This window comes from Typopeltis vanoorti, chromosome 15 (assembly GCF_054136105.1).
Source record: "Typopeltis vanoorti isolate ZY-2024b chromosome 15, IOZ_Tvanoo_1.0, whole genome shotgun sequence".
Taxonomy (NCBI): Eukaryota; Metazoa; Arthropoda; class Arachnida; order Uropygi; family Thelyphonidae; genus Typopeltis; species Typopeltis vanoorti.
Window position 1 is genome coordinate 20,370,530 of NC_143563.1, and position 26,663 is coordinate 20,397,192.

Sequence of the window (26,663 nt, forward strand, 5' to 3'; positions counted from 1 at the left end):
CTATTGCTTCGTTTACAATGCTATGATACTGTTTTGTAGTGTCAGTGATTTTTATGGGTTCTGGTTCAGTGTGTAACTGCAATGCTGTGAAATAATGGTCTGCTAGTTTGCATGTTATGACGGCTGCTGTGTGGCTGTTTGGAGGGGGCCCTTATATTTATATGATCAATGCAGGTTGAGGTTGTTGTGTTTCCGACTATCTCTTCTCGTGTATATGACTGTATGGATGGGGTTATGTTATATGCCGATAATAGGTCTAGGTATTGTTCTATGTTGTTATTTATGTTCCTAATGTTTATATTAATGTCTCCTATTATTATCAAGTATTTTGAGGTGCCTACTTTCGTGGCTGAAAGCCATCTGTTTAGTTCTTCTAAGAATTTTGTGGTGCTTAAGTTGGGTGGTCTGTATATTGCGTTTAATATCAGGGAGTTTTCTTGTTTGATGTTTTTAATTTCGATGCATGTGTTTTCTGCGTATTCTAATTTATAGTTTATTTCTGTTACTTCTAGTTTATGTTTGGTAAATATTATTATACCACCGCCTCGTTTTGTTTGTCTGCAGTGTTTGTGTTGTTGGAAGTGTGGCATTTGGTAGGAGGATGCCTCTTCGTTTGTCGTAGATACTTCAGTCAGTATTAAAATGTCTATTTCGTCTATATCTTCCTTCAAATAAGCTTGCAGGGTCAGCCAGTATTTTTGAATGCTTCTGATGTTGATGTGGAGAATAGATAATCCTTTTTTTGGGGATTGTCAGTTGTTTCCATTCTGATATTCATTTCAGAATGTGGCAATTATCATGTTCCGGAGTGATTACGTCTGCTTGATGGTGTGCATTCATGTTGGTTGGGGTGCTGGTCCTTCTCTACGAGTTGTCAATATTCCTTTCAATGTGACAGCCTGTTGAGGTCATCTACGGATTTTATTTCGATTGGTTTTGAGTCTTGTGTCTTTCTAAGGAATATTTTGCTGTCTCTTATCCATATAAACTGGTAATTGTTTTCTGTTTTTACTTTCCTTGCTTGGTAGAATATTTTCTGATAGTGTGGAGTAAGGTATTCAGACAAGTATATTGGGGTGTTGTCGTGGTCTCCTTTCAGATCCTTTACTACTGGATTTTTAATCCTGCTAGCTTTTATAAGTGTAGTTTTTGTTAGGCTGTTGGTGAGTCGCACTAGGACAGGAGAAGGACGGGTATTATTTTCTCTTTTCCTTTTTTGTGGTAACCGATGCACTGACTGGATGTCTCTTGGTTCAATGGGGGAGCCGATTTTTTGGCTTAGTTGTATTACAGTGTCTCTTAGAAGTTCCGTAGCTATTTCTGGGAGACCATTTATGAGGAGGTCATTTTTGTGCTGCTGTTGGTTTGAGAGCTCGTACTGTTGCTTTAGAGAGTTTAGTTCTTGCCGTAGGTCCGTTGTCTCTTTAATTAAATTATGCTATCTTTCAGTTAGCTCTTTGACGCAGTTTTTAATTTCTCTAACGGTCTGTAACATATCTTCTATCGAGTTATTATTAAATTTAATAAATGCCTCCTATTGGTTAAATTTTTCTGTAATTTGTGCGGTATGTTTTTTAAATAGTTCTCCAACAAAATCGATTAAACAGTCTTTTAGGTTTTGTAATCTATTTTCAAGTAATGCATTTAAAGATGGCTCACCTGGGTTTCCGTTGTTGTTTTCTTTGTTTTTAATTTCCTCTGTTGTTGATAGCTGTTTACTGCCTGCGGTTGTTTTCTGCGTTGGCTGTTTTCCGCCTGCGGTCGAAGGCGACGTTCCTTTGTTATCTCTGCAATGGGGACACTTCCACTCGTCACGATTCTTGTTTGATTTTCGCTGCCAGATAGTCTCGGACAATCCTAAACATAAAAAATGCATGTTTCTTTGGCAGTTCCTACATGTTACGTGGTTTTCTTCCCCCGTTAGGTCTTCTTGGCATTTGTAGCACTTCATACTTCTTGCTTGACGATCTTGCTGTATTTTCTAATATGGCGTCTTCCTTTGTTCTCTTCTCGCGTAGTTGACCAACGTATACTTCGAACTTTGAATACTTATATTTTACTTATTACTTAACAGATACTTACAGTTTTTACATCTATATGTTCGTCTTGAAGAACGGAGTTCACTGATGTACTTTAAATTTTAATTCACAAGAAAAGATCTACTTTGCAACTTAAAATATAGGAGCATCGAAATAGCGTGCTTGCGACTGCTTGCTCCTAAAGCGCCCCTAATAATAATAATAATAATAATAATAATAATAATAATAATAATAATAATAATAATAATAATAATTTTTTTAAAAACATTTTATTATGTCTCAGTATAAATTACATACAATAATAATATTTACAATAAGGTTTATACAGAATTTTTGAATTTAGAATATAATTATAATAATAATAATAATTTTTTTTTTTTATAAACGACTTATTTATTTTTACAATCTGCACACACACAATGAAAAACATATTATCTTTTCTGTACAGTACAAAAATTCGATATACAAAATGCAGAGTACATTTTATAAATATGAATATACATATTTTTAAACTAGCTAAATATGGATTGGCACCAATGTGCACACAATTCACGATACAATGCAGTAATGCAACATACACACACAATTCAATAATAATAATAATAATTTTTTTTTTTTTTACATTTTATTATGTCTCAGTATAAGTTACATACAATAATACTATTTACAGTATTTACAATAAGGATTATACAGAATTTTTTTTTTTTTTTTTTTTTTTATGTCTCAGATGAATTGCATACATAGTTGCTGTAGTAATTATATTTATATAATATTTATAACGCATTACAAGTGTGTATAACAGATACTTGCAAGTTAGTAATTTTCTTCCTCAAAGCTTAGCAGAGCTTATCTGAGGAAGATAATAGATGACAGAGGGTGGTGGTTTCATGGTTGTGTTCCTATAGTGATCACAAGCCAGGTGTTGATTTTACTGTTTGTTGGTACGTGCTTGAAAGACTTTGACTGCTATTACAGTTTTTTTTTTTTTTGTGCAAATAGGGTTGGATTTAGACATGGTGTGTTTAATACTACTACTACTACTACATAATAATAATAATAATAATAATAATAATAATAATAATAATAATAATAATAATAATAATAATAATTTTTATTAAAATTATGATTACATATTTAAATTACTTGTGATACGTACATTGCATACATACATACATACATTTCATTACATATGATACATAATTCCATCCATTTGATTACATATGATACATACATTGATTACATATGATACATACATTGATTACATTTTTTTAATTACAATTATTAAAAGTATAATTACATAATTCCAGCAGGTTTAAGTCTGCTTTTTTTTTGTAACAATGAAATTCGTAAAGAATTTTTTTTGTTTTATAATGTATTAATAATAGTTACCGTAGTAGGTAATTCACTGTTTCTGCAGTTGAATAATATTCCATTTTTTAAAGCATTTATTCATTCAACGATGAGACATATATATTTATAATTTTGATTTCAATATGTTTAAGCACTGTAACTACAGCACTTAAATGTGATTCATGGATTTTTTTCCCTTTTTTTTTCTGTTGATCTTGGTTGAGATGTGATTTCTCAGCTTTCATCCTTGAATCTGATTTGTTAAGTCTATCTGAGGATGAGACCGGTTAATTATTATTTATTGGTTTGTTTGCTGTGTAGGGAAGTAGACTGATGTGAAGTAGACGCGCGCGCGCGCGCATGCACGCACACTCACATACGCACGCACTCACCCCCCACCCCCACACAATTATATATAATATTCTTCCACGCTTGATTTCAGCCTTAAGGAAAAGGCTGTTTATATTCCACTAATTCGAGCCCTACTCAAGGGCCTATGAGTTTTGGAAATACCTTCTGAATATAAATGCTGTGCCAAACAGAGCGGCCTTTTGCAGCTGCACGGATTTTAATCCATCCCACTCGAGTGCTTCTAGATGTTTTTTCAAAGTTTTTGGGCTGGCACCTGAAGCACGTTTTATTAAAAGAACAACTGTTGTTTTCTTGTGCCAAATTCGTTCAGCCTCCACTTGCAATTCGCAATACTTTTTAATTTTTTCAGTTTCTTTTTCGTCAATTCGATTATCTGCTGGTACTGATATTTCTATAAACTGAACACTCTGGTTTTCCCTTTTTTCAACCACATTTATATCAGGTGTATTACATTCCAAGCTTTTGTCAGTCTGGACCTTGAAATCCCAAAGTATTTTAGCTTTTTCTTTCTCAATCACTTTGTGGTCAACTTTATGCCTCCAATAGTCTTTAGATACTTTAAACCCGTACTTTTTACATGAGTGCCAATGGATTATCTTAGCTACAATATCGTGCCTTTTATGATATTGTAGCTAAGATAATACAATAAGCTTTTGTATTTTACTCAATGTGTGAGATTTTGCTGCCTCCAGTTAAAATGTCTTGTACCGTTTCTTCTTTCTATTTGCACAATCTACAATTACTGTGTTCTCGAATTTTTTGTATTTTTGCCTTGTATTGTTGGAATAACCAGCCAGTCTGGTTGGTCGAGTAGTTAGCGTATCCTCTCTCCAGCAAGACGACTGCGGGTTTGTGATTGTCCTTGGAAATACTAGTGGCGGCGGCAGATGGCGTTTGTGTAGTTAGCGGTAAAAAATATATATATATGTCTGTGGCTTTGAGGATATAAGCCTCCAATTCATTTCCTAATTCATGGGGAAAAAATTACAGATTACAGCTGGGGTTGTTGTTGAGATCTATTTGAATGAGAACGATTTCTTTGGCTTCCATAATTCTTTCCAATTCATCTTAGCTTTGAAAGATATTTTCAGATTTGTCCTATAAGACTGGACGAATGAAGTTCCTTCATTACCATCAGCAGAATTCAGGACATAGTTCGACAGAGCACTAGATCTGGTTCTGATGAATATATGACGTCTCTTTTATATTCTTCAAGACATAAATCCATTTAATGGATTTTTCTGTCTGGACAAAATAAGGTCACGCTCGGTCGCATAAATATAATACCAAGTTTTTGAGATGATCGGACTCTGCACGGAGATATCGGTGACATCTTTGTAATCTGAGTCGCTGTCCTGAATCTCTAAAGAATTTCCTTGACCTCCACAACAGTCAACACCCATAAATCCAATTCACTGCAGAATTAGAGATTGATGGTTCTTCTCCGTTCCTAGACGTCAAACTCACTCAAATTTCTGAGAAATTAAAACTCTCTGTTTACAGGAAAGCAACTCACATCAACAGATATCTCCATGCAGAATCCCATCGCAATCTACCTCAAAAACCTGGTATCATCTCTACGATAGGCAAATGTGTTCGCTGACTCCTGTGTGAAGACGATATTAACACAAAGAACATCAGTTTCTTCTTACTACCTTTCAACAAACTGGTTATTTGAAACAAACAGTTGAAAAGTTATTTTCAATCCACCTTCTCGCATACTAAATATAAAACGTAATGAAAACGGCTACGTATCTCTACCATATCTTCTTATTGTGCTATCTTCTATCGAAGGTCAGCGACCATCTTGGCGAACAAACTGCGCTCTTGTGCTAATCTGAGCAGTTGTGCACTTCTCTTTCCTGTCCACGTCTTGATGTTGTCAAACCATGACATTCTTTTTCTTCCTCTAGTTCCTTTGCCATCAATTCTTCCTATCAAAATAGTTTGTAGAAGTTGGTATTTGCTGTTTCTCATGATGTGGCCAAGATATGATGTTTTTCGTTTCTTGATTATTTGTACAAGATGTTTAGCTTTGCCAATGGATTTTAAGACATCTTCATTGGTAATTTTTTCTGTCCATGATATCTTTAGCATTCTTCTGTATAGCCACATCTCAAAGGCTTCGATTTTCTTCATGGTTGTCGCCGTCAATGTCCATGTTTCAACTCCATAGAGCAGAATAGACCACACGTAACATTTCAGCATTTGGCATCTGACTTCCATGTATCTGACTCTACCATATATCAGCTCCTTTTCACCAAACATTTAGGTACCGTCTAATCAGATTTCGGTATGTGTTCATGTTGTTTTCGAGAACGGAGAACCGTTGAAGATTTTTGGAGCCAAATAGATGTAGTGTGTGTGTGTGTGTGTGTGTGTGTGTGTGTGTGTGTGTGTGTGTGTGTGTGTGTGTGTGTGTGTGTGTGTGTGTGTGTGTGTGCGTGTGTGTGTGTGTGTGTGTGTTATTTCTTTCTGCACTTTTGCGATAAAATATTCTAAGCCAGGTTTTCTACAGAATTAGTATCTTTTCTAATACTTACTGATAATCAGTCTTTACTAAAAGTAGTATCTTGTAAATAGATAATTGTCTAAGAGGTAAGATATTTAAGAGAGTATATTTTGCGTTCACTATATTTATATTTAATGTTGGTTAAAATGTGTGTTAATTTATTGTGTAACCGTCTATGTATAGTCGCCAAATGTAAGGTTCAAAGTTAAGAATCTCTTTAAAAAGAAGACTCGAGATAGAATAAATCTTACCCTTGCATACTTCTGTAATATGCGGTTTCCAGCTGAATTGCTGTCATTTCATTTTGCTGTTATATTTCGGAAATTAAAATTTACATATTTAGTTTTTGAGACATTCAGACTAAGTTTATTTGTCTGGATCTAATTTGTTACTTTTTAAATATCAGCATTCACTGTGGTTTGCATTTGATCGGATGATATAGTACTAATTTTAGAAGAAAAAAAAATAGTACTATATCATCTGCCAAAGTATTTGCTTTACTGATTAGTTTACGATTGCAGAAGTCATCGATATAAATATTAAATAAATGTAGTCCTAAGTCAGATCTTTGTGGTATACCGCAGTCTACTATTTTGGAGCTGCTGTTGCTTATTTTCTTACTTTATTATTGATTATGTTGTTTATTTTCACAATTTGTATTTGTCATCTGGCAGTTAAGTAATCTTTGAACCAGTTTAGAGCAGTACCTCGTCTTCGTATGGCTACTAATTGTTTTAGTAAAATTTCATTTGATACCGTTCCAATTTTGCTCCACCATTACCACGAGTTGCCTAGTGTTGCACTACGTGCAGCAGCAAACTTGACTTACTTGTCTGTTTGCTTACTTGGGAAAAAGGATTAAAAAAGCTAGCTTATAAAATTGCATGGTATCTTTAACATAATATATATATAAATATATACAGGTAGTCCTCGACTTACGAGGATTCGTACTTACGACGGCCAAAAATTATTATTAAAAATTCTCTAATTTAACTTTGCTGCCAGCATATACAGACATATATCACATTGCTTTTGTATACGAATCGCAGTATTTGACAATTTTAGGAAACAACAAGAAGGTAAATATGGCGAGCATACATTTCACGCTAGTAAAAGTTGGTTTTATCAATTCAAAAGTCGATTTTACTTACATGACATACGAATAACGGCAGAAGCTGCTAGATCTGATTTCGAAACTGCCGAAATTTTCAAGAAAAATCTGAAAAAGATGATAAAAGATGAAGGCTATTTGCTAGAGCAGATTTTTACCGTAGATGAAATCGGACTGTTCTGGAAAAGAATGCCAGAGAAGCTACATCGGCGCCTGGTTTTAAGCATTTAAAGATAGGGTTACGCTTCTTCTTGGGGGAAATGCTGCTGGTTTTAAATTAAAACCATTTCTTGTTTACTGTTCACAAAACCCCCAGAGCTTTGAAAAACATTCACAAGAATAAATTGCAGGTTTACTACAGGAATAATCCTAACGCTTGGATGACAATTGTTTTATTCGAAGACTGGTTCTTAAATTGTTTATTCCAGAAGTATGTGCCTACTGTCTTGAAAAAAACATTCCTTTTAAAATTCTGTTGCTGCTTGACAATGCTTCAGGACATCCTCTTCACATCGGTGATTTGAATGAAAATATAAATGTGATGTTTCTACCGCCCAATACATCAGATGTGATTCAACCTATAGATCAAGGTTCGATTGCTAATTCAAGACATATCTGAAAACTACATTTTCTGAAGCAATAACAGCAATGGACAACGAAGCTACAACATTACGCAATTTGTGGAAAAATTACGATATTAACCACTGTATCCAGAACATTGGAACTTCATGGAAGGAAGTATCGGAACAATATATGCGAGGAAGAAGAATTTGGAAGAAGTTATTACTGCAGGAGACACTCGAAGAGTACAATGAGCATAGTATGTTAGAATAAATTGGTGGAGAAATTGTTGAAATTGCAAGAAAACTGGATCTAGAAATCACTATTTCCGATATAGAAGGCGAATTGACTGATCAAGTCTTGAATTTCCGAAATGAAAGAGTTGTAGAAGAAAGGAATAATGAGCAAGATGAAAAAGAGAAATCGTTAAAAAATTTTATTGTAAAAGGATTTAACCTAAATCAAGGACTTCAGCTGCTGGAAAGCTTCGCCAAAGTCGAAAAGCAAATTCGAGAAGCAGTCAGATATTATCGCAAAATTCATGAAGATGAAAAGGGAAAAAAATCCCAACAGACAACATTAACAATTTTCTGATTAAAAAAGCTGCTCCGATCGCGAGAAATAACCATATCGTCCAAATGAGTTACAGTAACTCACCTGTTTAATTAAAGACATAGTTAATAAGTTATTCGTTTATGTTAACTAATATTTGAAGGAATTTCAAAAATTCACCATTTTTGATATGTGTATATGTATTTTTTTATTAAATTTTTCTTTCTTAATTTCGTATTTATTTATATGTATATGTGCTAATAAATAATTTAGAAATGTTTCTGTAAGTTTATATATTTTTAACCGTTTTAAGTTAAATAGAAATCTAATTTATGAAATTATAAACGAAATCAAACAAATCAAGAATTAAAAAAAGTCGTCGACTTACGTCAGAATCGACTTACGACGGAGACGTTGGAACGGAAACCCGTCGTAAGTCTAGAACAACCTGTATATACAGGGTGTTCGGGATAAATTTGACATATTTATAATTAATTATATTTTTCCGTAAGTTACATGTATTAACACACACTTCTCTTCATTTAAAAGTTTGGACCCTTCTTCATTCATATACAAGATGTCAGAAAGGATGGATAGCTGGAACCCACCTGAATCATGGAAGAGAATAACTTGTATCATGATGATTCGTGCCCGCCATCAAAATAAGGATATTACGACTGCTGCCCAATGCTCCCTGAATACAGTAAAAACAATCAGGCATGAACTAGAGACTTGCAATGGTGACTACGAGGATGTAGCAAGAAGAAAGATCCCTAGCAGACGATCTGATTGCGTTCGTACAGCAGAATTCCTCGCAAATCTGCAGGAACAGGTGTTGAAGAACCCTGGCATTGGAATTCGGGCTTTGTTCGTGGAGTTGCTAACTGTAGTCAAGCCCTGGATAACAAGGGTAGCCAATGGTAGGCCGTATGTATGGCAGCAGGATTCGGCCCCTTGCCACACCTCTGGGAAAAGTCAAAAATGGTTGTCTGAAAATTTCTACGACTTCACCAGTCCAAATGTTTGGCCTCCAAACTCCCCAGACCTTAACCCCATGGATTATTTTGTATGGGGCGCAGTTGAAAAAGACACCAATCGCACTTCCAGTAATACAAAAGACCAGTTAATGGATAAAATTAAAACAGTTTTTGCAGCCCTTCCCAGGGAGACTGTAGCATCAGCTTGTTCGAGGTTCCGAAGCAGAATTGAAGCTGTGATCGATGCTAATGGTGGTTATTTTGAGTAAATCTTGTTGATAGTATTGTAATTAACTCTGCGTGTAATGTTTTTTTGTCAATTCATTAAATTTAATAGATACAAAGAAGATTTTCTTTTTCCTTACGAAACTGTCAAATTTATCCCGAACACCCTGTATACTGTATATGTGTATACACACACACACACACACACACACACACACACACACACACACACACACACACACACACACACACACACACACACACACACACACACACATACATATATATATATATATGAAAAAGCTTTAATGACTGGTACTCGGTATCAGTCATTAAAGCTTTTTCATAATATTCCAACCGAGTAAAAATGAATTCTGAAAAAAAAAAAAAAAAAAAAAAAAAAATATATATATATATATATATATATATATATTAGGGTTACCAAGTAATTTTATAAACTTGGTTAATTTTACTCATCCCAAGTAAGCAAACAGTTAAGTTTGCGCCTGAACGTAGTTCAAGTCTAAAGGTGGTGCAACACCAGGGCAACTCATTGTAAAGGTGGGTAAAGATCTTATCACTATTCTTAGTAAAATTAACCAAGTTTATAAAATTACTTGGTAACCCTAATATACATTATCCAAGGTAAAAAAACTTATCTATATATATATATATATACCAATCTCTATATTATCACTTGTATTTTTTTCTGTTCATCACTCTTGTTTAATCATCACTATTTTTTATTGATTTGTACTACTTCTTAAGTACAAATAAATATTCAACTTTAGAAATTAAAAGCGACCGTGCGAACTGATTGACAAAGGAAGATGTAGTAAGCGGAAAGTCGTGTGAACAATATTGCATTTTCAGACACGATTCAGAGAATTTGGTTTCGCCGATCTTATATGGAAGTACGTTTCAGAGAGTCAGTTTTAAATTCGGAATGCAGGGAGATTCAAACCTGGAAGTAGATAACTATTAGTATTATGACACCTCCAAGGAGTCCAAAAACTTATCGAGGGAGGGCACCTGCTCTGTTTCTAGCACTCAATCCACCATCTGAAGCTAACCGAAAGTACGCCAGTGGCATAAATGGAATAGATATTGAAATGTTGCCATGTTTTATGGAGGGTAACAATGCATAACAGCGTGAACAAAGACTTCATAGAGTGCAGTTTCCTATCTCTATCATTTCTTGGACTCAAGAGGTATCACCCAGTAATTTTATTTATTTATTTATTCGTATCGAGTTTTTCTACCGTCCCTGTTGGAGCGAGTTGAGTACCCTCAAGGGGGATGGGGTGTTAAATATTTATCACTGTAGATCTGTGTGTGTGTCCAGCGGGAAAATTACCATTTATACGGGACGAAAAACCCAAGTTTCGGGTGAAAAAACCCTACTTCTGTATGAGACAGGCTAACTCACCTTTAGTCGAAGAGACCAGATAAAGGTTCCTCACATCACGGAAGGCAAACGAACCCAGGTCTTTCCGACCAAAGGGCTTTGTCTATACTGACTGGGCTACGAAGGTACCCCAGTAATAATAACTATTTAACAGAGTCCGAGTGGGAGCTATACTCTGGTTTGAGATTGCTGATCTCGTGATAACAATAAATTGTCCATATCATAGAGTTGTTTTAGCTCTGATTGGATAACGATTGTACAGGGTTAACCTGTGACATGTACAAAAATAAAAATTTTATTATGAAGGCTTTGCACATACTTGTATCAGAAAATGAGTATAAAACTAGTTTTAAATGCAAAAGAAATTCTCTGGACTTATATTATTAATTCATATAAATTCATAACATTTTGCATAGTCATATGTTTTACATTTTTATAAAACACCTTTTAATAAATAAATTTAAAGGTCTTCACTGATAGCTTATCATACTGCCTTATAATTTTGTATTCATTACTGAAGTGAAGAAGGTTTGAAAATTAATAAGGATTGATGTCATTAGAAAGCCGTGGTGTTTTGCTTCAACACTCTAATGAAATTAAGCCTTTATTAAGCAGATTTATATTCACCCAACTTATTTACTATTACCGTATTTACTCGAATATAAATCGTACTTTTGTTTCCCAAAATTAAAGCTAAAACACCATGGTGCGAGATATATGCAGGGTTTTTCCGAAAGTAAAGTTTTCAGGAAAAAACTGAAACTGGGTATGACAACAAGAATCTCCTACTCGCTATTGCTACTTACGGCTTCAAGAACAGTTTCCTTGTGCACACTGTCAACGTCTTATACCCAAATAGCAACATCATTTTCCCAATTATTTCAAGCAAAAATTATCAGTAATTTCCAAGACGAGTTACGTAATGAACAGTCTTTAATGAGTATTCGAGTGACTAATGAGAAGTGAAAGCAGAGCAAGAAACACACAATAATGGTAGACCAGGACAGATAGAACAGCTTATGGAGATGTTCTATCTGTCCTGTATATGATCGGAGTGGTATTAAAAAAAAGATCGTGCATTAAAAAATATCGACAAAGGTAAACCGACAGTTGTTGAGCTGAAATGCTAATTCTTAACGAATTCAAAACGAATTCCACAATATCTGCAACTTCCATAACAACATTTACTATATATTTCTTAATTTTAACATATTCACGAAGGGGTGACGTTTTTTGCTCATTACCGTTTGTGTAGAACTTCCGAGTCGCGCGGGCAGACTCAGCTCACAACATTTCACCCTTTGTTTGAATTTTATTGCTCCTTATTTGCATGCTGCTTCCAAGTATAACTGGTGGGCAGATTCACACATAATATAGCATTTTCATTTCAATTGACTGTAGAATTTTATTTGTAGTCTGTCTTACTGACATCAAAAATTTCAAATGCAATCAAACACTCTTATTTCATCTAATTGAAAACGGACAAGAACTTTAAGTTAGATAATGTGTTTGCCGGTGCAACATATGGTTTTTTATCCCAGTCTGTGCAACATAGATTTCGTGGGAGGAGTTATCAGATTCATTATTTAGTGCCGTTTTTACTCCAGTTCTCTCTAACTGCACTATATTACACAGACTGCAAATGAGTTCGCACCTTATTCAGAACCTTATTGAATCAGGTACTGAATCTCTGTACCTTATGCAGTACCTGATTTTATTGAATTAGGCAGAGTACTACTACTTTTTCTTGCTTCTGCAGTATAGCAGCTGTTGGAGATGGGGTGTTGGTTGGCACGGGCAACGAGTTATTATTGCCCCAAAGTGAACGTGTTTAAACCTATATGTCAACCCCTGAATTTTTTGACGAAAAATCAGGGGTTGAGTTATACGAGAGGACGAGTTACATTCGAGTAAACAGTATTTGGGTATCAAAAATGTTTCAAACTTCTTATAATGAAAGGAACGAACATCGTTTAATTAATATATTCAGAACATTATATAATTCAATTTTCTGTACTTTAAACAAATTTTAGTATGAATAACTTTCGTCTGTGTTACAACTGTCTATTATAAATTGTATCTAATTTTTTTAGAAACTAAATGAAATAATCAGCTGAGACATGGGAAAGAAGAAAGGCTGAACATACTCTCTTTCTGTGAACACCAGTATGCAAACTATTTCTCAGATAGTTCTGTTAATATGAAAATGTTCGAAAAATATCCGGTGCAATACATGGTAAAATAAATGATTTTCCAAAATTACTGAGAAACACTTTATGCAAGATATTTGTTCACAACTATTCCTTCGTGAGACACACAGTCTGGTAATCTTAAAAATAATTTAGTCGTTCAGAGTAAGAAGTTTTTCCCTTGTGCACGGTGTCGCAAAAGCTTTTCCGTATTAAGTAAAATGAAAAGAAATTCATTAGTTCACACGGAAGAAAAAACATCTTGTGAGATATGTCGAAAGACATTTTCACGGTCATGTAACCTCAAGAGACATTTATTAGTTCATACTCGTCAGAAGCCATTCTCTTGTGAGAGTTGTGGAAAGGCATTTTCACAGTACAGCCAATTGAAAACTCATTTGATAGTTCATACCCAACAAAAACCATTCCAATGTGAGAGTTGTGGAAAAAGATTTTCCAAGTTACGTAACTTGAAAAACCATTTGTTAGTTCATACACAAAAGAAACCACTTCATTGTCAGATTTGTGGAAAGGTATTTTTATACTCAGGTAGCTTGAACACCCATTTATTAGTTCATACTCAAGAAAAACCATTCCATCGTGAGAGTTGTGGAAAGGCATTTTCACAGTCAAATAACTTGAAAATGAATACAAAAGAGAACGTATTTTATTGTCAGATTTGTGGAAAGACATTTTCTCACTCACGGAGCTTGAAAACCCATTTCTTAGTTCATACTCGAGAAAAACCATTCTCTTGTGAGAGTTGTGGAAAGGCATTTTCACAGTCAAGTAACTTGAAAATGCATTTGTTACTTCATACACAAGAGAAACAATTTCTTTGCCAAATTTGTGGAAAAGCATTTTCTTACTCGTGGAGCTTGAAAACCCATTTTTTAGTTCATACTCAAGAAAGACCGTTCTGTTGTGAGAGTTGTGGAAAGGCATTTTCACAATCCGGCCACTTGAAATCCCATTTGTCAGTTCATACTCAAGAAAAACTATTCTCTTGTGAGAGTTGTGGAAAGGCATTTTCACAGAAAAGTAACTTGAAAACCCATTTGTTAGTTCATACTCAAGAAAAACCATTCTCTTGTGAGAGTTGTGGAAAGACATTTTCACAAGCAGGTAACTTGAAAACCCATTTGTTAGTTCATACACAAGAGAAACCATTTCATTGTCAGATTTGTGGAAAGGCATTTTCACAATCACGGAGCTTGAAAACCCATTTGGTAGTTCATACCCAATAGTAACATTATCTTGTGGAAGTTGTGGAAAGGCTTTTCAAACTCAAGTAATTTTAAAACCCATTTTTTAGTTCATACTAAACAAAATCCATTCACTTGTGAGAGATGTGGAAAGGCATTTTCAAAGTCAAGTAACTTGAAAATCCATATGTTAGTTCAACCCCAAAAATCAATTCCATTGTGAGAGTTGTGGAGTGTTATTTTCTCAGAAAAATAGCTTAAAACCTCATTTCTTATATCCAAGAAAAACCATTCAACTTTGAGAGTTGCTATAAGTAATTTTCACAGGCTCGATATCTGAAAAGCCATTTATTGGCTCATATTCAATAAAACACATTTCGCTGTATAATATGAATGCAATTCTTTCAGGAGTAGGCAAATACAATCAGGTAATCTTAGAAACCATTAAGGCGTTCACAGTAAGAAGTGTTTCACTTGTGCAAAGTGTGGCAAACGTTGTTGCGCATGAAAGAAAATGAAAAGACATTTATTAGTTCACGTGAAAGAAAAACATCTTTTGAGATATTAGGAAAAATATTTTCCGAATCCAACCATGTGAAAACCCATTTTAAGTTCATTCCAAACAAAAACCATTCTCTTGTGAACGGTTGTAGAAAGGCATTTTCCCACTCCATCAATTCGAAAATCCATTTGTTAGTTAATATACAAGTTTTGCTGCCTTTTGCATGAAAACAAACCATTTTAATTTTAAATGCGATTTATATATTTTACCGTCATTGAATTTACATAAAATTTCTAAATTTACATTCAGAACTACTCTCCTATAGAAAAGTATTGGAATTGTTTGAAATTGAAATGAATGGAATCACTACTGTTAGTCCAAATAACATTTCCCTTGCCAATAACATGTCAGAGATTCCTATCATCACTTAACTAAAAGTTCTTTATTTCAATCAATGTTTCTTGTTTAATGTATTTTAAGCATTAATATGTTATTTACATATCTTAGTGTAAAACATTCGAAATTAGTTTACTTTTTGTTCTAAAAAACTTATTGTTCTAGAACATTTTTTCCAACTGAAAGATTCATGTTTGGAAAATGTTAGAAACTGAAATTAATATTTAAACATATGATCTCTCGAAGATTGGGAAAATTTTCGTTTGCAATTTGGTGCTAGGTTTGTTAACAATTTTTTAACAATTTGGTGCTAGGTTTGCTTACAATTTTATGAGTGTTAATTCAATGAACAATTCATGTAATATTTTTTAACTTATCGTTCTCTTTATATTACTTTCAAGTGATTAGAAGTTATATATGTTTTCATTTATCACATTGTTCATACTTACTAATATCTTATGTTAATTTTTATGTATGTATCTTTAAAGTTTGCAAAACAGTTGTTTTTGTAAATGTATGTTTTACACAGGATCAATAAATTACGTTGTTTTGAAATGTCGGATGTCTTGTTATTCAGTGAAATAATTTATAAAAAACACTAGAAAAGGTATGAATACTTTGAAAAATTCTCTTCACGAGAAAGCTGAACAATTTTTATAACAACACCATAGACAAGTGAGACAAAACGTTTCAAACGTCATAAATAACTCCCCGATAACATTTGCCATATAAACGTTTTTACTACACAAAAGAATTGTTTAAATCTATCAATTATATGAAACTAAGAGAAGGTTAACTTAATAAAATTGTTCACTTTCTGTATATCTTTAATATACATCAATAAAAGTCAATTATGTAACCACCTTTCAGGTTTTCTGTATAATTATTGCTTTCCAATGTGGAAAATGATTAATCTCCATATCAGAAATATTTGCTCTGTGGAAATACCTGTGATGAGTGTATGTCAATCATCATTTGATATTCGAAGCGTATATTTAATTTTATTAAATATCTTACTTGATTTCTTTCCACAAACTCCTGGAAGTATCCAGTAGTCATTTTTATGTTGTTGCTTAACAGTTATTTGCATTAGCTTGCTGAGGATTGTATTCCCATATGCCCTCTCTTTTTTTCGAAACTTTCCAAGTTTCTATATTTATTCGCCAGTTAAACGAGGATGAATCTTTAATATCCCATATTTCGATTCGTTATACAGTACACTGAATGAAACCTCTTGGCGCTTCATTTTGACCGCGTTCGTATTTCATTTTATTAATATTTTCTGCAAAAATTCCAGTTATCTGTAAATTAGGAACTTGCTACACATACGACATTTCGCATGTTCAATATTTCATAAAGATGCTCTATAAAATCCCGCTTTTATATTTTAATTCATAAACTAAATACAGTATTTTAAGTGTTTTAGTATTTTTGACCCCGACTTATTTTTTATGAATTCGGTCTAGCGGCTACCATTGGAATATTTTACAATGAAAAAAAAATATTCAAAGGAAAGAACCATTGAAATGGTATCCGACCACTAAGTTTAGAATAACACATAGTACCACAGTCCAAATAAATTATTACGCAAAAATTTCTTCATGCCTATCGGAAGACATCATCAGTACAAACAACGAACAACAATAAAGAATTCCATAAAGAAACAGTACAGTGCATGCGTTAAGTTGGAATCCTTCTGTGTAGGAAGTCGTGTGTTTATAGGTTAAAATATTGGGATGAAACTAACTAAAATTAGTTAGAAACAAAATATATAAGAGATTATAAATTTATGTAATGCTACTGAGGACAACAAAATCTCATTCTTTTGGAACAATAAATTGAGGTTAGGTCGAAGAAGTAGGACTTTAGCAATTTCTTTGTATAAACATTCATGTTTACATATCGGATTCTGTGGTTAGTGATTTCAATTGCATGTTGTGCCATGGCAGATTTCTGAAGTTTGATCAGCAGAATGTGGTCTTGTGTCCATAAGTACGTTTATTTACCCAGTGATAACAACATTAACAACAAAGAACTGGAAAAAATTCCTAAATATCGAGATCTGACAATCGAAGTTGACTAGCCGTGACTTATACACACCAAAATCATCCCAATAGTTATTGGTGCACTTGGCGCAATTTCAAAGAAGCTTTCCAACTATTTACAGCAATTAGACATCGACGAAGTGACCCCATATGATCTACAAAACCCAGCATTACTTGGAACAGTCCATATTTTACGACGCTACCTGACGGACTATTCTTAGATTCTTGGGTAGAATCTGAAGTGCTCTGTATGACCAGCGAATTGTTGTTTAAACGATATCTTATTTTGACTGTGTAACAGTTATGATAATAATAATAATTAATAGTGAACATTTATATTGTTAGAGCCTAAGAATGAGCTATTAAGTGACGTACTTTATGAAATCTTTAAAAGCAGAGCTTTTCATGTATATCTTCTCCACTTCATAGCCAATTTAGAGACAATTCATATTCATGAGAACTTTATTTGATTCCTTTCGCTTCGAATAAGGCTCGAAACGTTGATTAACGTTTACATGATTTTGTACTCTTTGTCTCGGAATATTTGCTAGCTGAATATAGAGGAATAAAGAGTCCATTGCGTCATCTAAATTAAGAAATTCTTGGACTTAAATGTAATTGGGTTCACCTAGTGAACTATTAGATTCTATTGTTTTCTTTGGTCTATTTGCCTTACAGGAAGAGTCTCTGTAATTTAAATCTGGATCAGCGAACTATGCGAACTCTTCTGTGAAATAGCTTCGGTTTTTCTTTTCACCTGAAGTTACTATCCATATCCCAGATTCTCAGACACTGTTAGGCTAAGGAGCTTATGTGCTACAGAACTCAGAGAACTGTATGTATTAAAATGACGGGTTAATTATATTTTCGCCATCTTGCTTATTTCCTTTCATCAATTATTATAATCTAACTCTCCTGCTCTTGATTTTTTTCGAACATGTTTCCAGGTGAAATATCACCCATGGCGGAGTCAAAAACTGTCATCCGCCATGAGTGATATTTCACCGCTTTACCAACTGATATCATAGAGCCAGGAGTGTTATTGTATATTTACTATCATGTTTTGTTTTGTTTGAGCCATAATGGTTTAACAAAAACGAATAAGATACTTAGAGTGTATAATAACCTAGGGATTGTAAGTACTGGAAACTCACAAACAACAATTGGAGACAAGTAGGATTTTTCAAAATGGATTACGTCACAGAAAACACGAGAGTCACCCGTTTGGATCATCAGAAAAATGCATATATTCGGACAGAGATAAAAGTTGAACAGCCTGTTACAGAGAGGATAGAGACTTTGAAATGGTATAGACAGTTCCAGAGAAGGAGGGGAAAATGATGGCCATTGAAAATTAAGGATAAAAAGAACAAGACAAACGTTTAATTCTACGGTGTTCATTGTGAGGGAGATGGTGGAGAGGTTTATGGAATGAGAACTGAAAGAAACGTGCAGAGTGGGATCTGAGAAGACGCAGCTGTTGACAATTAGAAATCCTCCAAGAAGATTGTGATGATTACTTATCTATGCTATTTTTCTACAAAAGGTATCTAGATAGTTTTTTAAGAACAGAAGATAATAATCTTAATTATTCTTTTGTTGGATTTTCGAGAATTGTTTATGTGAATAACACATACAAGAAGCTGATAGCCATTGCACATCATTGTTATTATGAATTGCAAACCAAGCTAACGAGGAGATAATGCAGAAGGTCTGCGCTAGGTTTTAATTTATTTTTATTTCTATAATAAACGGAATAGATCTGAAAATTGCATGGTCAGGTTTCTCCAGCCATTTGATTCTTCAGACATAGTGTATATTCTTATGTTTTGTACACCACTGTAATATTATCGGATAATTTCTTATGTCTTATGATACTCCTTTCTATGTGCAAGACTTCGTTAATGATGACTATTCCGTATTTTGACTAAACTCCAGCAGGATTTCCATTCTTATTAGCTTTGTCTTTTCTTAAACGTTTTCCAAAACGTTTTTATTAAAGGTGATTACAATTAAAGTTCACATTTCGGAAGGCTACAAACTGGGTTACTACTCAGCGGAACGATCTAATATATAACATGGTGATGTGTGTTGGAATGGAATTTTGAGCAAAAACCAAAGTTAGTTCTAAATGTTGCCACTAGGGCGATGCATGGTGCTGCAATATCGCATGGTAATTCAAAACGTCAGAAAAGGTAGAGTACACACGGCACATTGTGTGGTTACACAACATGTTCGATATTCTGTCCTCCATTGTCGACAACGTGAAGAAATTGGTAAATTACATGCTCACCCACAGAACGCAGAGTTTCACTTGAAAGTTTGTGGGTTTGGCATGTAATGCTGGTCTGGAGGTCTACCAAGTTGACTATGTGTCCGCTATAGACAACATCTTTTCAGTTGTCTGTATAGTCAGAAGTTGGGGGATTTAGATTTGGCAAGCGTGTTGTCCACATTGTTCAAAATGGCGGCTGATAAACTTGTCTTCGGTAAAATGTGTCTTTTCTAAAATTATGCGCGTATGACGCAACTGAGATTTTTGGCATTCTCCGTATGTTAAAGTGATATTGTACGAGGTAGTCGTATTTCTAAGCAAGTGGAAATTTTCTGAGTCCACTGCTAAAGGAAAATTCTTGAATACAGTTAGAATACCATCAAAAGTGAACTAAATCCTGAATCCTTTTACCTTTCTGCTTCACTCAAAAAATGACACATTTTCTATTAATATACTTCGTTTATTTTATTATCTGTATATAATGATTATAGTATGTACTAAAGCATTAGTTGTACCACAATGTTTTAACTATTCTGTGTTTTAATCAAATTTATATTATACTTAAAATATAAATATAATAATTATTTATAAATATTGTTTGAGAGCGAGACGGAATGAATCCGGTGTTCCACACCAAAGAGCACAGTAGACACTTACGGAGCTTCCGAGGGTCACATCAGGTGCACCAACATAAAAATACAACTTTAAAAGTTTATACGGCAATGTTTATCTCAGAGAAAAGCAGCATACCAAGCTTCTATCTAATTTATGTGCATTTTCACCTGTGAAGAAACTTGATTCACCACTGCCAATAGAATCTGATCAGAATACTTGCAGTGTTTCAAGTCAACAAAAAGTTCATTATAGTGTCTACATTGGATAATTTTTTTCTTCCAAAAAAAAAAATAATAAAATAAAATAAAATAAAATCACGTAATCACAGTCGCTTTTTTAATAGGATGATAATGGTTTTTCGTACTTCAAAATGTAAACTGTTTCCAACATTTCTGAGCAGACAGCCTCATTTTATGAAGAATTACATAAAATATCTTCGAAAACATTTTTATTGAATAACACAGCACTCTAAAGTTAAGCAAATAGTAGAACAATTCGTCGAAAATGGAATTCTGTGATGTGCTCACAGAATTCCTTTATTTCTCATCAATCATTGATGACGTATTACAAAATGATATCAGCAGAGTTTCACTAACAGCACTGCTACAAGACATTTCAAGAAACATCGAGTTGATACATCGCTATGTAGGAAATAAACAAAGAAAGCACAACTTATTATTCTTCCAGTAATCCGTTAAAAAGATTAGGCCTTAGTTTCCTACATCTCGGTAATTTTCCCACAGAAAAGAATCATCTCATTTCTCTTGTCCACAATTACAAACAAGAATGGATGGTTTGCATAGATCCTCGGAATGCGAGGATTATAGCATTTGAGCATAATTCTCACTTCTGTGATTGCAGCTGCCTCGCTTCCTGCTTCGTTTACTTCAATGAAAGCCTTGTGGATAACTGAGGAAACACAAATTTTACCAGTTTCGCTGATTGTCCTAAGATCGGCATTTCTATTAAAAACACTTCTCATTTGCATATCTTCAAAGACTCCTTTCATTTCTTTTGAATATTCCAATTTAAATTTAGGAATCGCGATCGTTTCCACTTCTACTTCCTTCAAACTGCTGCTGATTTTATTCATAAGCTCTTCCGAGAGTTGTTCCTCTAGCTCAGGCAGACCGTCCATCTCTTCTGGTAGTAAAATCCTCATCACAATATCTTCGCCTTTGTACGGAAGCTCTAATACTCTCAAGTTATGTTCGTCAATGAAGGCATAAGGAAACACCTGGTAATCCATGCACATCATGGTTACATTCTTGGGTGACGACTCCAATACATTATTATAAAATTGACACTCACGGCTCTTTTCCGGATCGAACTGTTTCTTCCACGTACCTTTGAAGTACACCGCATTCATAATTATAGCAACCGTATCCGGATCCAGAGAATCCACGAGATTAGTAATTTTGTGATTTGTGTTTTCTGCAACCCATGAATTAATCTCAGTTTTCGTTCGCTCTCCTTCTTTCTGAAAGTCGACATTTCTTGCAAGAGCTTTGAAATAATTCTTCAGTCCCTCCAAATAATCGGGATTAATATCGAAGTCCTTTTGAACAAATGCAGCATTGGCTACTTGGAGAGCATACTCTTCGGTGGATGCTGATAGCATTAAATCCAATATCTCTTGAATTGCTTTGGGAATGTCTTCATTTCTAAGATTGCCGCTATTGTAACCCACTGCCTCTCTAATTTCGTCTGCAGTCTTTCCTCTTGCTCCGTACAGCAACATGGATATGGCTGTGGACAAACTAAACGGTGAGTAAAATATATTTCCTTTTTCTGAGGATAACCTTTTGTACAGATTCAGAGCAAAGTTGTTGTTAATCACCGCTATCTGGCTGGAAAGAGGGGATTTAGATCTGGATGTACTCTGGAGATTAGACATAATGATACAGGAATTCCAAAGGTCTGGTAATAAGTAAGGAGAGAGAGACAGATGGTATGAAAGTGCCAGCTGGAACAAACAAAAGAAAAATAACTTATGTGACTTAGGATTTTTAATCGATTTACAATATTTGACGTATCCTGTTATTTAAATGAATCAACGATTCTTAAATTATAATAAACAGTGGTGGAAAAATTTTTAGCATTCAAATTTATAAATAACAATGATCCCGAAATTCAAGAGTTATTGTTAGTCCTTCAAAACCAGCGTCATAATTATTCATAATACAAATGTAATATAATGATTAACAAAATGTCTTTATGATTAGTAGCAATACAGAAATGTTGTCAAAGAATAACATCAGTTAAAACAGATATAGTAAACTACTAATATTTAATATCTTAAACATGAGGTACTCTCATCCTCTACTGAACGCAGCTTAAAATCTAATTCTTACAAGGGAATTATTTCGACCAAATATTGCCCTTCATGGGGACAATGTTGCCTGATGGATCCAGACTCTTCCAGTAACATAATGCTCCCTGTCTCAGTGTTGGCATTGTGCAAGAGTGGACTGAATTGGAAAACCAAATATTCTGGGTGCTTCTCTGTGCGCCGGCTTATCATGATGTCAATTCCATCGAAGATTATGAGATCATTTGAATCTCATAATCATTCAAATGATTATGAGATTCAAATTATGATCTCCGGCCTTTATTCTGATCTGTTGGCACAGAATACTTCAGTACAGTTTCTGTGGTCAATTGGAGTCGATGATAAGATGTGTGCAAAGCTATTACCTTGGCTTTATCTTATCACTTCATAATGCTTTTGCTCTTGAGTTTACGAGGGTGGTTTGAGAAGTTCTCAGTCTCGACCATAAATGGCAGCACTGTCGGCAAGGTTTTTTTTTCTTTTCTAAGTTGGTACATCTGTCCCAAGATTCCGCGTGAAATGGCACCTCATTCTATCAAGTAGTTTGTTTTATCCAGCTGTCTGAAACAAAAGCGTTGTTATTCAAATAATAAAAGTATCCCTTTTGCATGAAGAATTGCAAATGAAAAAAATTTTTGCACAAGATGGGTGCCGCGTTTGCTCACAACAGATCAAAAACGCACTCGCATGAAAATCTCTGAACAGTGCTAGGAGCGTTTTAACAAGAATAAAACTGATTTTGTGCTCGATTTATTACGATAAGATTTGGATTCACCATTACACACTAGAGTCCAAACATCAGTCAAAACAGTGGACAGAAGTCGGTTGTTCAGTGCCAGAAGACAAAGTCAGTTCCATCAGCAAGAAAGGTCATGGCATCAGTGTTTTGGGATGCTAAAGGCATTTTTTTTTATTATGCCTGTGTAGCTCAGTGGAAGTGGCGCTTGCGTCCTCTGCGCTTGGCCGCTTGAAGATAGACCTAGGTTCTAGTCTAGTCGCTAACTGGAGGAATCTTTTCTAAGTCTATCTTCGACCAGTTAGTCGATCTCTGGAATGGGCAAGCGGGTTTTTCCTCCTGGAAACTCGGGTTTTTCGTCCCGTAAACTCAAGAGAATCGACCGTAGTACCCACATTATTTCAGAGTGACATATCTTGTTAGGGTTAGGTACCAAGAGATGGCAGCACTTGTTTGCCAGCCTCTTCATCGGTGGCTGCTATAATTAGTGATAGACATGGGACAGCTATCTCTGATTGGCCACCAGTAGAGACTGAACTGCCCACTCAGTCTCCAAAAGGTAGATAGGGTATAAAGGCCTTGCCTACTCCCTATTAGGGAATAAAAAGGCGTTAGTTGATTTTTGATTTTTTTTATAATTATCTTGAAAAGGGTAAAACAATAACTGGGGGAATATTATTCCGATCTTTTAACCAGACTAGACGAAAAAAATTCGTGAGAAAAAATCCGGTTTGCAGAAGAAAAAAAAAATCATTTTTCATCAGAACAATGCACCTGCCCTCAAATGTGTTTTGGTAATGGGAAAATTAAGGGATCTGCACTATGAATTGTTGGAACATCCACCCTATTCCCCAGATTTGGCTCCCTTTGACTTCTATCTCTTCCCAATACTAAAACTCTTCCTCGCTGATCAGCGTTTTTCTTTAAATCAAGAGATGATTGCAGCTGTAGAGGGGTATTTTGCAGATCTTACTGAGAACCACCACTTGGACGGGAGAGATTATGTTAAAAAAAAATGTAATTATAAATTCGTTTTTTCAAACTTTTTAGACCACCCTCGCATAATAAAGAGACGACTCGCCCATACAACTACATTCAAATAATAATAAAATAATATATACAGCATATATAATTGAAACTATAGTGTTGTAGTATAAAAAAAATCGATAACCATACTTGTAACTGTTAGATAATAGTAATTCTGTTTTCTGATTTCTTACTTTTAATGTTAATAACAGAATCCCAGATCAACTATGAAAACTGCCAATATTTTTTTCGCACAAAACCATAAACATTGCAAAGGAGCTCACTGCTCACACTTTACCAGAAACCTGATGCGATTAAATAGTTTGAGGTTATGTAACATTTTGGAAAGTCGGCCAAAATGAACCGATAGAAGGTTTCAAGGATTAAAAATGTAGCGCTTTTTTTTGCTGTATTATTTCTATTTCTCTTTTAAGTTTGTTTTATATTATGTGTTTTTTGTCATTTATTTATTCTAGCTATTTTTTTAATTTCATGTTTTTTTCTTATCTACTATTTGGCTATCTCGTGCACTGTCGCATGGTTACGCCACCGAATGAAACATAAGTTGGTCACGTGTTAGCGCAGCGCCAGGCGAAAACACGTTTGTCCAACACGACCTTTTCAAAAGCCCACACCGATTAATGAGGCATGCTAAGATGAAATGGCTTTAACATGCTTGAAAATCAGTAGTTAAAGCGTTGTGAAACATTAAGAACTGGTCCAATAGTTTTTCTGTGAAAAGACAGGTCAAATGCGTGTAGAAGTACTTTTGACGTCACTTCCGAACAATGTTTCAATACAAGACTAATAATATGTTGTCCAACTTTACTGTCGTGAATTTGTCACAACTACGAAAATGCGAAATTTATTCTGTGAAACTACAGTTATTTATTTACGTATTTATTTTTTATCCTGCAACCGAGTAAGGAACAAATATAACTAAATATATTAAAGGTACATAAGCTACTTACATTTCAGAAGAATTATTGGCAATCAGTACAATTTCTCCTGAACAGATCTACTTAATAATTAAAACCAGCATTAGAGTAGCGAAAGCTTTTCAGTATACAGCCATGATCCCAATTACAAATTATTAAAGACGTGGCGTTGCTGAGAATATCGTGAAACACGAGCGACACTCTGCGGCTAAATTTTCTCAACATTTGCACTAAAAAAATTCGAATGAATTGCGCAAGCTATTATGGATTATGTATAGCTTAAACGATTCATTTAGAAGTTTATTATGGAAAAAATATTATTGTTTAAACATTAATAATCATAATCATAATAATAAATATTAAAAATTTAGTAACTTAATAGCTTTGTACGGACAAAGTTACATAAGAAGAACTTTTTTTTTCTCTTAATATATTAAATAACAGTAACGGTAAAATAATACAGTAGTAAGTTCTCCATATTTAGTGAAATTATAATCATTCATTAATTTTAAAATTAAAGCCAATGTTTACTAATGTATAATTATTATATATTAGCAAGCAACTTAAGTTCATTACAAAATTTGGTTGTTAATGAAACTTTTTAGTGTATCCTAGTATTTAAATATATGGCTTCAAAATACTAAATCATTATCGTCTACAACAGTTATGATATTAAAATCGGTCAATAATGCAGTGTGGTTGACAGGAAATAAGCTGGTTAGTCATAATGTTTTGGTGTCATGGGTTTATTTTCATTTCCCCCAAACTTAGTGTATTATTACTTTTTCACCTGTAATCCTCATTCTAAGTACGTAGTTAAAGCAAAACTGGAGATAGTAATTATTATTATTATTATTCCTGATACCTCCAAGGAGTCAGAAGACTCATCGCGGGAGAACTCCTACAACTGTCTCAACACCTAACCTCTACTACGAATCATCTCCATCAACGCCATCTACCGCCCACATCCAACACCACCACAACTAGTATTTTTTTGTCTGTAAATTGCGTGTGTTGTAAAGGGCCGATTTGTCTGTATGCGGGATGAAAAACCGGAATTACCGGCAGTAAAAACCCTGCTACCCCCGTATGAGATCGGCTAACTCACCTTCGATTGAAATCGACCAGATAAAGATTCCTCCCGTAGCGACGAGAATCGAACTTAAGCCTATTCCAATCGAAGGGCGCGATGTACCTTCGTTCTTCCAATTGCGCTACGGAGGCGCTCAAAACCATTTAGTTAGGTTCGAACCGGTTGTCATTGGTATTTCGAAATTTTCAATGTTTGATCGAGATG

The 26,663-nt window shown here is 34.4% G+C and overlaps 1 protein-coding gene and 1 pseudogene across 2 annotated transcripts in view; both read right to left on the minus strand.

Moving 5' to 3' along the window:
• The window catches only part of LOC150098461 (uncharacterized), a 55,182-nt gene extending 38,724 nt beyond the window's left edge, over window positions 1-16,458 (minus strand). The window contains exons 1-2 of the mRNA XM_090405220.1: window positions 16,417-16,458; window positions 3,903-4,393 (exon numbers count right to left, since the gene is read on the minus strand). Coding sequence (XP_090261346.1) covers window positions 3,903-4,393; window positions 16,417-16,458 — 533 coding nt within the window. The remainder of the gene's footprint in view (window positions 1-3,902; window positions 4,394-16,416) is intronic.
• Window positions 16,459-20,234: 3,776 nt separating this feature from the next.
• Window positions 20,235-25,532, minus strand: LOC150098462 (intracellular coagulation inhibitor 2 pseudogene; annotated as a pseudogene). The gene is made up of 2 exons (XR_016549513.1): window positions 25,400-25,532; window positions 20,235-22,300 (listed from the first exon to the last, which is right to left on the minus strand). The product of XR_016549513.1 is annotated as an intracellular coagulation inhibitor 2 pseudogene (transcript).
• Window positions 25,533-26,663: the final 1,131 nt, after the last annotated feature.